This window comes from Nipponia nippon, unplaced genomic scaffold, assembly GCF_047370975.1.
Source record: "Nipponia nippon isolate SJK-2023a ecotype South Korea unplaced genomic scaffold, ASM4737097v1 scaffold_2, whole genome shotgun sequence".
In the NCBI taxonomy this organism is placed as follows: Eukaryota; Metazoa; Chordata; class Aves; order Pelecaniformes; family Threskiornithidae; genus Nipponia; species Nipponia nippon.
This window is the reverse complement of record NW_028262336.1, coordinates 33,328,168-33,341,300: the sequence shown is the minus strand read 5'-3', so window position 1 is coordinate 33,341,300 and position 13,133 is coordinate 33,328,168. Positions and strand designations below refer to the sequence as shown.

Genomic DNA, 13,133 nt, shown 5'->3' with positions numbered 1-13,133 from the left:
ACTTTCTGTTTCGACATCTGCTCTGGGCTTCCTGGGTGCTTGTGCGAAGGAGGGGCTGGAGCTGCTGAAGCCTAGGCAGTCTGATGTGAGGTGTGTGAAGAACAACCTGTCGCACGGTGCACTTATCCCTGACGCTTTCTGGAGGCAGCTGCTAAATTAAGAGATTCGTTTTTCAGAGGGTTGGGATCTCTCACTGGCTTCCTCAGGGTCATACCAGCCTGAGACAAAAAGCTGGAGCTTCTGGACTCCTGCATCTCCCAGCAAGGGCAGCAGAAGCAGCAGGGGAGGGCTGCAGCTTCCACACATACCCACATTGACCACTGGCTGCCATTCCTGCTACTGAGGCATTGGAGGAGCCTTCTGAAATCTGGGACCCTCCATGCAGCTCCACAATTGAGACAGTCGGTTTATTTTGTTATCTGTCTTGTGCTCATTGGCAAAGACTGCGATATCTTTACCTCGCCAAGACTTTTCCAGAATTTTTCTATAGCACTGGCATTTCTCCTGCAAAGTCAGTGGAGAAAAGCCAGCTGGGTTACACCCCACATCAGAGAGTCATTTTTAAGCCAGTTTGAAACTGAGTGTTAAATAAGGCCAAAATGCCAATACTAGATTCCCACTGGTATATTAATTCAGAAGCAGGACATAAAACCGCGATGTTTTAATTATGGCATTTTGATTTGAGGGTTTGTCAAAACAGTAAGTTGCCACTCCAACAGGGACCTGACTACTATTCAAAAGATGCAACTGTTTGGCTGCAAAACACAGTGGGACGCTGATAAAAAGATCACACTTTCAGAACTCAGTATACAGAGACCAGCTCTTAATAAGCGAGAAGAAAACAAGACATGGGTGGGGAGAGCACACATAAAACATCTATTCAGTGTGGTCAAGCAGTCAAACAAGATGTGCTGGGCTGCAGAATGAGAGGAAGAGAGGGAAACACTGAAATTACTGTGTTGATACTACATGTATCCTTTAGGACCTAACATCCAATGGAGATACTCCAACAGCAATCTGACAGTCTTTAAATGTATTTAACTTCATAAAACCGTGGGCAGGTAAGGAAATGTTATTCTAGCTTTCTTTTATAAGGGTAAAATGAGATACAGAGACAAAAAGTGGAATTCATCTCACTGTAGCTGCCTCAAAGTTATTCTTCTCATCTAAACTCATCCTCTGTGTGCTGTCTGTAGTGAATGTGAATACCAGAATTTCTACAGAATGATTCATGCCATCCCAATAGAAGTGATAATTGGGATGAACTGTGGCAAGATGGACAGATGCCACGTCACTGAAGTGATTTGTCCCAGGTGACATGGGAAGGAGGCGGTGGAACAAGGTGAAAAATGGTTTTCGTGTCTCCCTGGCAGGAGCCACTGGTACCTTGCTGCCTGCAGTGTTGAGTACCCTCTCTAAAAATGAGTGAGACAGGAACAGAAACAGTGCTTTTTTTCTTCCTCTAGGAGCTAATATACACCTGGCATGATGAAGGTGGGTATCAGAGTTGGACGATTTCATGAAGACTTTTGCTCCTCCTTATGTAAGACCATGTAAGAACATTTCGACACTGCCAATACTGTACAGGTGAAAGGGGGGGGATTTGTAAGACTAACCATACTTTATGCCCTCATAACCACAGAAAGATCTCTTCATACACACTATCTTGCCTGGTGCTCTCTCCTCTGCCTGTCCCCTCCCTGTAAAACTAAAGGAGAACATATTTTCCACTTACAGATCCAATCCATTCTGTGAGAAATGGAGCAAGGTGCTTGTTGTATAGGAGTGGTATTGCATTATGTCATTACAAAACCTCTCATACACAGCTGCTTGACACATTTGCAGACATGTTCCAGCATTCTGTTGTCATTTGAAAAACATTAGAGTAGACTGCCAGACAGAATGACAAGTAACCTAATCCAGCCAGGGGATGCACTGCAGTTTTACACTGGGCTTCTCTTAAGAGCCGAGGAAAAAGGTAGTTGATGGCACTCACGTGCAGGCTGAAATTCACAGAGACATAAGAAGTGCCTGGATATACTCTAAGGAGAAATTTCCGTTCCCACTGAGGACTGTCTCTCATCATCGCCATTTTGCAATGTTAGATGGGACTGCCCAGTGTGTGAGACTTTCATGAGGCTGTCTAAAAGGGTGCTTTTCTAGCCTAACAATGACTGGTTTGGTCATTGTTAAAAAGGGTAATGGGGAAAGGCTTAGGGAGAGGTGTTTCCTCTGGAAAAATATTGCAGCTAGATGGAAAAAAACCAAAACACGTTTGTTTTGTTCTTTAGTAAAAGAGATGATGCATTTGTGACAGATATTCCATGGGGCCATCTGATCTCCAAACCACAAAAAAATCTGACAAGCGTAAGTGCTTGATCCAGCAGTAGACCTGCCTCTTTGGGAAGAGAGGCACCTGACACTGCAACATCAACATAAACCCATCCTTAAATGCCAAACTGTCAGAGCAGCAGGAGAAATAAAGCAGCTGGATCCCTATCTCCAGACACAGGATCCATTTCTGCTTAGTCTCTACTGGGTCTAGAACCTGACCAGTAACATAAACACCCCACTGAGGAAGACACCGACACACAACAGAATGGTCCCTTTTCGCAGGATCCATCTACCTTCCAACCACTTTACTGAAGTTAGCTAACTGCAGGATATTATACTAGGGAACTGAAGGAACTCAGATGGCTTCTTCCAAGAACATTTAGCACTGCAGTTTGAGATCTGCCCATGTGACTGTAATATCAGACCAAGATGCAGGCAGAAAGGATAACAACAGTCTCCATTTCTGCATTGCCCAGGGGTTTCTGCATGGCCTGGAGAAGACACTGTCAGATCTGGCTTGCTGCAACAGCAGTCAATGCTGGTACATGACAACAAACATTAACAACTAGATTTACGAGCACTGCAGATGCTGGCCATTGATAGCAGCAAATTTTTCCATACAGACAGGGCTCGGATGTCTAGTCCTAAATTATTCTCCATAACTAGTGACTGGTTCCAAATGAACATTAAAAAAAAAAAAAAAAACAAACTTATGGTAATGAGTGGCAAAAGGAAACTGTAAAATAAAGACAACTCCTGTTGTTCAAGATTCGGAGCAAAGTTCCCTGGAGTTTTATCTAGGTTTCATATCACCATGATGCCAAAGAAAATGCATCCAAAAGACAAACAGGCCACTCTGCAATCAGTCTTCCCACCCTGAGGCACACCAGGAGGGCCTGTGGGTTTATGTTTCATGTGCTTAGCACAGGTAAAACCCTCATATCACAAAGAGAAAAAGGAAAAATTACCTGTTGATCTTCTGATGGTGACTGATCAGACTGAGCCTCTTCATGAGCCCCTTCATCTGCCTTGTCTTCTGTGTGTGCCTCAGTTTCTTCCGCGGCATCAGACTTTTCAGTCTCCTGGCAGCAAAGGAGAAGTCATTGCTAGCCTCAGGGCACATAACCAACAATTCATTTCTATAAAACTCTTGACTTTACAGTTTTGGGAGGTGTTTTTCTAATCTTGCTTCAGGAGTCAAATGAAAATATACCCTTCTGGACATCTTCCTGTGAAAGGAACACTTGTTGGCATGTTGATCTGTTGGTAAAGGCATGGGGTTTGTGTAGGGAAAACATGAATTCCAGCACTTCTTCCTCTTCAGAGCATAGTAGTTTCTCTAACTTTTCTGTGGAAAGTTTAATAGAAACTGATGCTCACCCTGGTGGCACATTCTAGCTTCAGAAAAAAAAAGCCTTTTTCACCAGCATGCATTCCAATTAAACTTGTCAAGAAGCTACAGAAAAACAGAAGTAATAAAGAATTTCATATATAGTCTCTTAACTTTCTTGTTTAAAATCATCAGGAAACTGTTCCTCAATTCACACACCAGTCTATCAAATTTATTCCAGCGCCATAGAAGGCTCTTTATTTTAAGTCTTGTTGTACTTTCTGCTAGGTAGCTGTGAAAGGTCACACTGGATCACACACTGTGTCAGATAAAAGGAGACCTGTATAGCCTCAAGTGGAACAATAGAAATAAGATGAAATGCAATAGCATGAAGTGCAAAGTCATATTATTTGGGACAGGTAGTTCTGGGACAGAGATTAGAAACAGATGTTTCTACTGCACTTTGGGAGCTTGTTAGTTGATGATCATCAAAGAAGAAAAAGATGGATGTATTTAAATAATCACAGAATAACTGAACCACGAATGTGATGTGACAGTGAAAGAGGTAATAAATGTGATCCTCAGATGTATGAGGTGAGGTACAGCTGGCAGAGCTGAAAGCAAATATTAATGTCATTGTATAAGGCCAAGGCGAAACCTCCTCTGGATCGCTCTGTACTGTTCCAGTTGCTCAGGCTCAAGAAAGAGAAATTCAGACTGGAACAGGTGCAGAGGGGGGCTACAGGAATATTTGAGGGAGTGGAGAGCCTGTCTTATGAAAGGGTGACAAAAAGCTTCATTACTTTAATCTATCGAATGTAACGCTGTGAGCGGATATGATGGCTCTCTAAAAATAGATCAGAGTAAACATCAGGGAGGGGTAGGATCAGGAAGAGCACTGAGGTAGATGCAAAATTAGTACAAACCGGCTGTAAATAAAAATTCTAATCATCAGCAGTGTGAAATTTTGGAAGGTCTTTCTAGTAGAGAAGCAGAGGCAAAGGACCTAATTCATTAAAAGGGAATTTGACCACTTCTGAGAGGTGTTATCTGGTGTGGTTGCCTCCAGCAACAGAGAATTGGGCTCTGGGGAGGTCCTGTCCTGTGTTATCCTAAGTCTCACACACTTTGCGCAGAGCAACACATCCCTGATTAGAAGATGAGCTCCTTTCTCATCCCTGTGACCAAGACCTTACAACTCATCCACCTGGTTGGTCTGGCTTTTTCTGCTTTTCCATAATTTCATTTGTCTCTACAGTTAAACAAAAGCCCCCAGTCATGATCCCTTGTCCTTTAAGCTTCACAAGTCCTCCTCCAGTATCCTCATCATATATGATTTCTTCAGCCAGCGTACTTAGCCTGCAGAAGTGTGACACTAGCATAGCTATCTGGCTTTTAGCCCCAGAGCAGACTTGGCTGAGTGTTGACTTAGGAATCTTTGTCCCATGATGTGGTGTGCAACGTAAGGCATGCCCTCCTGCTGAGATGCTCTGCTGGATGGGGACAAAAATGACAGAAAGGAGGTCAGGAATGTTTGGAAGCAGATATGACAGAGTGAAGATGGACAAAATACTTCTGCAGTTTTATCTTTTTCTTGAAACTTCACTGTCTGTAAGATTTGGTGCCCTTTTGGCAATTTCCTTCTGAATCATGGAAAACATGTTCTATATGTTAGGAGCTTGTAATGAAAAGAGAGTAGGCACATAGGCTCTTAAGTTCCCCTTCCTCTCTGCAGAGAAAAACAACAACAGCAAAAAACGTCTAAGCAGCAAGCATCACCCTCCCTGCATTCCTTCCCAGCGCTGCCCTGCCCCTGCCCTCCTGGCAGCAAAAGCCTTTCCAGGGCTGTGTGGTGAACTGGAGGAGGAGGCTGATCAAGATTAAAGCTTTAAAAAGAAAAACATTTCTATCAATCATCTCACAAAATTTGCAGACTTTGTTACACAGCTGCATGAATGTTTCTGCCAGCACGTGGGGGATGCTTGGGGAGAGGAAGGAGAAGCTGGGAGTAAGCAGAAGGAGCCAGAGGAAGGAGGAAAGAGAAAAGGCTTCTTTTTCTGGCAATATTGTCTCATTTCAAGTACACCTAAAACTGTGGGCTCACTGCACTCTGGTGCTGGTGGCAGTGTTTTTAAAAACAGATCTACATGATTTGTTTGGCTTAATTTATCTTTTACTTTTCCCCACAAGCTAACAAAACATTTGAAGATTAAAATATGTAGCTACACAGACATATATTGCAATTCTCTTGTGCAACATTGTGTTAATACATTGTTTTCTTAAGCAAATGATAACTTCCTTACAGATACTTTCTTTGTAGCAGTTCCTAAAATGACAAGGATAGTGTTAATGAAAACTAAATTGGTTAGATATTTATTTTTGGCATGTATATTAACATTTCATTTTAAAATCTATGTACTCAATATTTTTTTGGCAGATACATAAAATACATAAAGACTGAAGATGGCATTCTAATTAAAACAAACCTATTGTGTAAAATATCTCAGATGAATCACATACTTACTCAGAGCATAAGGCAAAAAAAAGTTGTAGCTGAAAGAACTGAACTCAAGAAGCAGTGTGTTATCAGCCAGAACACACGCGCACGCACACATGCACAAATACATACAGAGTCCTTGTTAATTTAATGGAGAATTGTGATGCTTGGAATATCATCGTTCTACTAGCTCTCCATAGAAACATGAAATTTAATTTTTAACTAATTTCAAATGAAGTACCATTTATAAAGATTGGCTGACAGGTCATGTTCTCTTTAAATAAAATGCATATACTGTAAATTTGTAATTCAAAGTGGTCTTAGTAGAAGTCTTCTTCAACTAAAAGACTAAAGCTCAAGTATCTCCGGATGTTGGGATATCAAGATTATGGATATTAAGACCAAGAATACTAAGATTAAGGACTGAAGTACATACAAGATTTGAAAACAGACCCTCAGCTCAAGTAAATCATCTTTACAGTCCACAGAGCAATTGCAAACCTAAATGATCTTGCTACAAGCTACTGACTCTCTGGACTTCTGGGAAATGGAAGCAGTATTCCATGACAGTTAATAAAGTTCCCAAAAAACTGACTGTCCCTGAAAATAAAAAGCAATTAATTACCTGCATTCAAATCTTGCTAAGATACTCAGAAGGTGTAGTAATACAGCATACTGTTTGTCATCTTTGTTTAAGTAATAGGCATCTCATTGACAAAACAATTCACCTGTGCCATTTTAGAAAACAAGTGGTGCAGCTGGAGCTTTTAACGGGCTGTTCACACATTACCAATATTTCAGAGCATTTTCAAGAATATTGAGAACAGTTTCAGACTAAACATAAAAGTGATATGAGCTTTAAAAAGAAACGTACCCAACTTTGGGGGCAGCTAAGACTGACACTCCTGACCCTAGACATGCAAACTACATTGATTATAGCTCAAGTGTACACGTCTACTATTGGCACATCACTGTTCATGCCACTAATCCAAGATTAAATGGGATCATTCTTTCACTAACTTGAGAGATCTTTGGGTTAGACACAAAGCACAGCTGTCCTCTAAACCCCAGCCTGCCATGAAATGTGTTTAGAGATTAGAAGTATTCTAGACCAGATATTCCTTCAAGTGAGAAGGTATTTCATATTAATAGACTAAAGAGTTTATTAACACAAACACTATGACTGCTTCTTTTCTGAGGCACATAAAACTGTGCTACTCATCCCTGTTAAATGATGCTTTAGAAAACATGACAACCAGTGCGATGGGGAGGCAACAAGAGAGGGAGAAGATGATGTGAGCTAACTGACCCTTTCTGAAGTACCAAAAATATGTACTGATTTCCTGTAATGTCACTGAGTTTTATGGCCACATAGCACCCTTTAAGGACAAAAATGTACTTGGTAGATAGGAAAAAAAAGTGTGAAGATCTTTGCCTGACTTCCACAGTGACCTAAGCAAATAGTTAGCATTTAGAGCTTTGACCTTTCCATCGAGACCTGCAGAAGTTTCCATATGCCATCCAGGCATCTAAATACTTGATTGTATTGGATCCGGGAACACGGTGATGGACACAGCAACTGGCCATTTGTACAGTAGTACCTGGCCAGAGCCCTTAGCAGAGGTCTGAACACGGCTGGCTGCAGGAAGGGATAGGCACCTACTTAGGGAGCTGCCCCCCAGCCAGTTTTCCAGCCAGCCTGGTTAACTTTGATGTTGAGTTGCTATTTCCTACTGAAACAATTACAGCTTTTTTCTAAGAGGATACTTAAATAAGTAAGTGTGAAAAGACTACTTTGCTGCAGATCTCCTTTATATCTGTGTGTATTCAGAGCTTCTTTACATGTGTCTTAGAGTCAATCTGCACCTTGGTGACAACTTTGATGTGTCCTAGGCATATCAGACTCACCCTGCAATTGTAGATCAGCTTGCACATTAGGCTCTGGCATCATCAGAGCTCCAATACCTAGCAGTAACAGTTCGATGTAAACACTGGACAAGTAGGCCTGGTGACAAGTTGTAGCCACCTAACCCAGAGAGAAGTCAGGGCTACAAAAATGAGAATCTGCAGAACTGAAACATGTACTTTACACTCAGCCGGCTGATGTGGCAATGAATTTAACTACAAGTATTTTGTTGGGAAGTTGTAATTTGTTAAGGGAGTAGCAAAAAGTTCCTCTGCTTGCTCTAGAAAATAGGCTCGAAACAGTCCTGGGTCAGGATCCTTGTGGACTGCGCTGTGAAACAGCATCATGTTCATTAAAGAGCTTCTCTACTGCTGGTACAACATGCAACAAAAGATGGATGGAAGAGGAAAGAGAATCTTCTGAGGCAAAAGTATATATCAGCTTCATATTAATCTTTTTAATGTCTCAGTGAGGTAAAAACCCCTAGAAAGCAAATGCTTAGTGACTGTTTTGTGGTGTTTCCATGCTTTATAGTTTGCTTCTTTTACAAATTATCACCATATTCTGGAAAAAAAATACAATTCTTTAAGAAGATATTAGTAGGAAACCCTGTCATATGTGCCATCATCCCCATCTCTTCCACATCTGACTCATTATTCCAGATTCATGCTGCTGGAAATCGATGTCACGAGCCATCCACTGTACTTCATGCTAAGGTTGAATTGACAGCCTAATGAATGGAAAGCAGAAGCAGTGCAGCAAGGTTATTTGTATGACAAAGCACAGCCAGACTGTCATGCAGTGAAGATGCTGAGAAACACCTCTGCGATAAATGCTAAAACACTTGTATATGTCTCTCTCAAATTCAGAAACAGATTTTAAAAGGGAGGTGATGTAAACTACACACAATTATTATGTAAATATCCACTTTTTACATGGATTTTTATAACACTCTCACTTATTTCCACTTGCTGGGCTGAAACAATCACCACCACCACTAATGCAGCAGTTAATCAGCATAAACCATACTTGCTTGCTACCAATAGCACTAACACTCATCTGCCCAGCAGAATGTACCAAACATATTATTTTCAACATTTACAAAGTTGTCACGAAGTAGAAACTTTAATAGCCTCTGCTGACAGCTGGGAAAGAATGAATTCTGAAAAAAATTGCTACTTTGCCTCATAGACATGCTATCTATACAGAACCTTGCGTGAAGGAGCAGATAATATATGAAGTGGGAAGATGGAAAAATGCAATTTTCTTTATCTCACTGATTTTCCATGTATCTTTTATAATGATTATAATATGTGATACCTGCAGTCCTTTAAGCCTTTCATGGCTTTAGGGATGTTAATTAAATGAATTCTCACAAGACCCTTGTGAGGTAGGCAAGTAATTTCTATTTCCCTTGGTGGGAGATGGTACAGCTAAAGCAGAAAGTTTAAATCACTTGCTCCTTATCACACAGGGACTCAGTGTCAAAGACATTTATAGCAACTGTGGCCCTCCCCTGGGTATCTCTTCATCTGTAGTTCTCAAAGCACTTAGCAAAGCCTCCTTTTTCTCTCTGCTTTTACAGAAGTGGAAAAACAGAGCCATTTACAACAGTGTTTCACTCGAAGTTGCTACACAGTTGGCAGCAGAGTTGGACCAGAAGGCAGATCTCATGCTCCCGGGCAATTCCTCAGCCAGGTCACCACACCGCAGCAGAGCTCTCTGCTATCACTCTGGCTCATCGCTCTCTTGATTCATTTCTTTTGTTGAATCACCCACGTTAAAGATGGCAACATCTGATTATCACCTAACATGATCTCAGGATAAGAGAGCTATAATGCTCTCAGTTATAAAACTTCTAATTAGAAGAAGACTCTTAAAGATAAAACACAATGTTTTCTGTAGAAAGAAGAAAAAGAAAAAAGAAAAAAAAAAACCAAAGAAACATCTTTTTCTTTTGCCAGAAATATATTAGAACATCATTGTCAAAATACAGTGGATGGAGAACAACCGGTAGACTTGCCAAAGGGACTTTGTGACGTCTTGGGTGAGACTTCATCTCCTCAAGGCAGAGGGAGCAAACCCCATAGTGCCAGTCTGCCTGTACATGCAGAGGATGGAAGGGGTCCACATCCCAGTCCCTCTGCTGGTGGCCAGGACAAACCCTGTTTGCTCAAGGTTTGATGCAGGCAGGGGGAAGTGAAAGTTTCTTGGAATTAACACAACCTATAAATTGCATTAGGAAATTCTGCATCATTTAAGCGCTGAACATGATAAAATACTGCTTTGTGTTAACAACAACAAAAAAAATCATCAGCTGGAGGCATGGTAACAAGCCTGCAGTGAAAGACAGGAAGAGAGAAGTATTTTCTAGTATTTACTGAACCAGCCATTTTTTTTCCCTTAAGAACACTTTGCTGCACCAGCATCTAATGTAATGCTTGTCACTGCCCCTTATTTGACATGCTGAGTCACTGCCTAACTTCATCTTTTATTAAAATCAAATAAATGGCCCCCATAGAAGGACAGCAGTGCATACCTTTGTGCCTGGAGGAGGAGCAAGACCCAGGAATGAATAAATAATATTTTCTTCTTTAGCAGAGAAAAAGGATTCAAAATCCTAAAAAAGGAACAAATGAACAACAGAGTATTGGTAACAAAAATCAAACAAAAAGCATAGGAGGAAGAGACTAGCCCAGGCAAATCTTTCTTACACTGATGAGAATGACTATGCATTTGTACAAGCGCCTGCATTGCCTAAGATCGAGGAAGAAAACTCAGATAAAGACAGTTTCACACTGGCTGGCAAAATGAACGAATGGGCAATTCTCTCCAGAGACTTACACTTTAATTATATCACATCTATTTTCAGAATCAGATAAAATTAAACGTCTCATTTTAATGTGCCTCAGCTGTACACACCAAAGCAAAGCTATTCCCATTCAAACATTAAAATAAAACTTGCTGTGAGTAAGAACACAAAATAGCCCCTCAAAACCCTGGACAGCTTTATGGCAAATAAAATGCAACAGTCAATGTAACAGCACAAGTGAAATGATACTGAGGAAACTGTTTATTTTAAAGAAAGGCAGTCTGGTTAGAAAATGCAGTTACTTTTCAGACAAACTGAGCAAAGGACTGTGTTGTTCCGTCTGACATATATGTACCAGCCAAAATGTCTTGTCCACATGTGAACTGAAGTTATAAATCAATATGTTAAATGCCCATTTTCTCTTCAGTGCTAACATAACCGAAAAGACGTGAGGGATGGCTCCTATTCTACCATCTAGAACTTGCACGGTCTTTACTGTATTCACCTGTACAACTTTCCTATCAATTAAGGAAGCTTTGCTATCACTAGGTTGTTACTGTGAACTTAATGACACATCTTACACAGGTAAAAATCAACATGCATTTAAGATCTCAGCAGAAACTCTGGTCATAAGTGACTGGCCCACAATCACACAGCAGCTCCATGGAGGACAGGAGACTGAACGCATGTCTGCTGAGTCCCAGACTACTGCCTTGACCACGTTATCATCCTCCCTCTCATGCCAAATAACTCCACAAATAGAAGCCTGTAAATAATAAGGTGCTGACTCATCCTTGAGACTTTTTTGTAAAGCTGGGTTAGGGCCTGAGTTGTTTTATTGGGCTGTTTTAGTATTTCCAGAGAATAAATTATTGGCCAAGGGTAATCCTAGGGAAAGGCTGGAGTGGATGGTTTAGAAGCCACCTTAACATCAACAAGACTGGAATCAATGACATTTCAGTCCAGTTTGGAAGAGGCAACATAGCTTAACAGACAGGATAAATGACAGCCTGTTTCACTGATTTATCTAAGGGCCAGATTGGCTTTCACACAGACCTAGCTACAGGCAGTGGGAACGGTCCGGTCTGGGAGAAGCCCCAGAGCACATTTTGTCCTGACCAGGCAGAATACCTGCTGCTGCTCCAGGCCACCCATTTCTCAAACCATCTCTTTGCTGTTTTCACATTGCTGTGGGGTTCTCCTCCTTATCTAAACCAGGTCTGCCCTAAGTATTTAAGAAAGCCAGTGTCTGAAGTCTAACCCATAAACTTAGGAGCAATACAGCAAACAAGAACACAAGGATTTTCTGCAATTCGAAGGTCTGGAATTTGACATGGGCCTTTGACAGGCCATACAAACACGGGAAACTTGTGTCCTCCTGCATACCACATACTCACAAAACAGCCTAAGCAAACTATGGCACAAGATGTCAATAGCTGGGAAACAAAGAGAAGACTATAACAAGGAAGGGCCATGAAGTGGACTTGATATTTTATACGTGTCATTAGCTCCTCCCCAGAGGAAAAGCAGCAGATGGCAAGTATACTAAAAATCTCTCAAAACACATAGCCTTGTAGAACCAGACCTGAGGGCACAAGCAAGACGTGTGAATGACCAGATAAACTCCTTATCAGAAGAGGATACAACCTTCTATCACATCAGGTACTCCTTGGCAACTGGTAGTGTACAATGTCATCCCACAGTAAATGTGGTACCTCGCAGTAAATGGAAGGTGACTTACTTGCTTACACTGAGGGGTAAGCTATTAGGTATTTAGCATGGGGTAAAAGCATGACTACAGTGATCACGGAATAGTTTTTGTATTGTATATTTGCACTCTTTTACTTTCCTAATGGTGACTTTTTCACATCTCCATTCACTGAATGACCAAAGATAACTGTTCCCAAGGCAGGCAGGCAGAAAAATGAGCAGTAACAATTTATTTCAGGTAAGCAGTAATATTATATCTGTATGAGAAGACATAAATGGTCTAGGCAGAGGGTAGTGTTGTCATTTGTCTTTGGAATAAGTCTTTGAAAAATACAGTGAAACGTATTTAAAAAAAAAAACAAAACTCCATGAGTTTTTCTTTATGACGTGAGTGCATACACACATATACACGCTATGCTATCATCCTTTGTATGTCCACTGTGGAAATGCCAGACAGCAAAACAGCAAACTCCAGCTGGACATCAGCAGAAAGTTCTTCCCCGCATGAGTGGTATGGCACCAGGTCAGAGTGCGCAGAGAGGGC

The 13,133-nt window shown here is 41.1% G+C and overlaps 1 protein-coding gene across 1 annotated transcript in view; it reads right to left on the bottom strand.

The window, feature by feature from the left end:
- The window catches only part of SH3BGR (SH3 domain binding glutamate rich protein), a 29,337-nt gene that overhangs the window by 5,245 nt on the left and 10,959 nt on the right, over positions 1–13,133 (bottom strand). Inside the window, exons 3-4 of the mRNA XM_087758030.1 lie at positions 10,607–10,687; positions 3,303–3,416 (exon numbers count right to left, since the gene is read on the bottom strand). Coding sequence (XP_087614156.1) covers positions 3,303–3,416; positions 10,607–10,687 — 195 coding nt within the window. The remainder of the gene's footprint in view (positions 1–3,302; positions 3,417–10,606; positions 10,688–13,133) is intronic.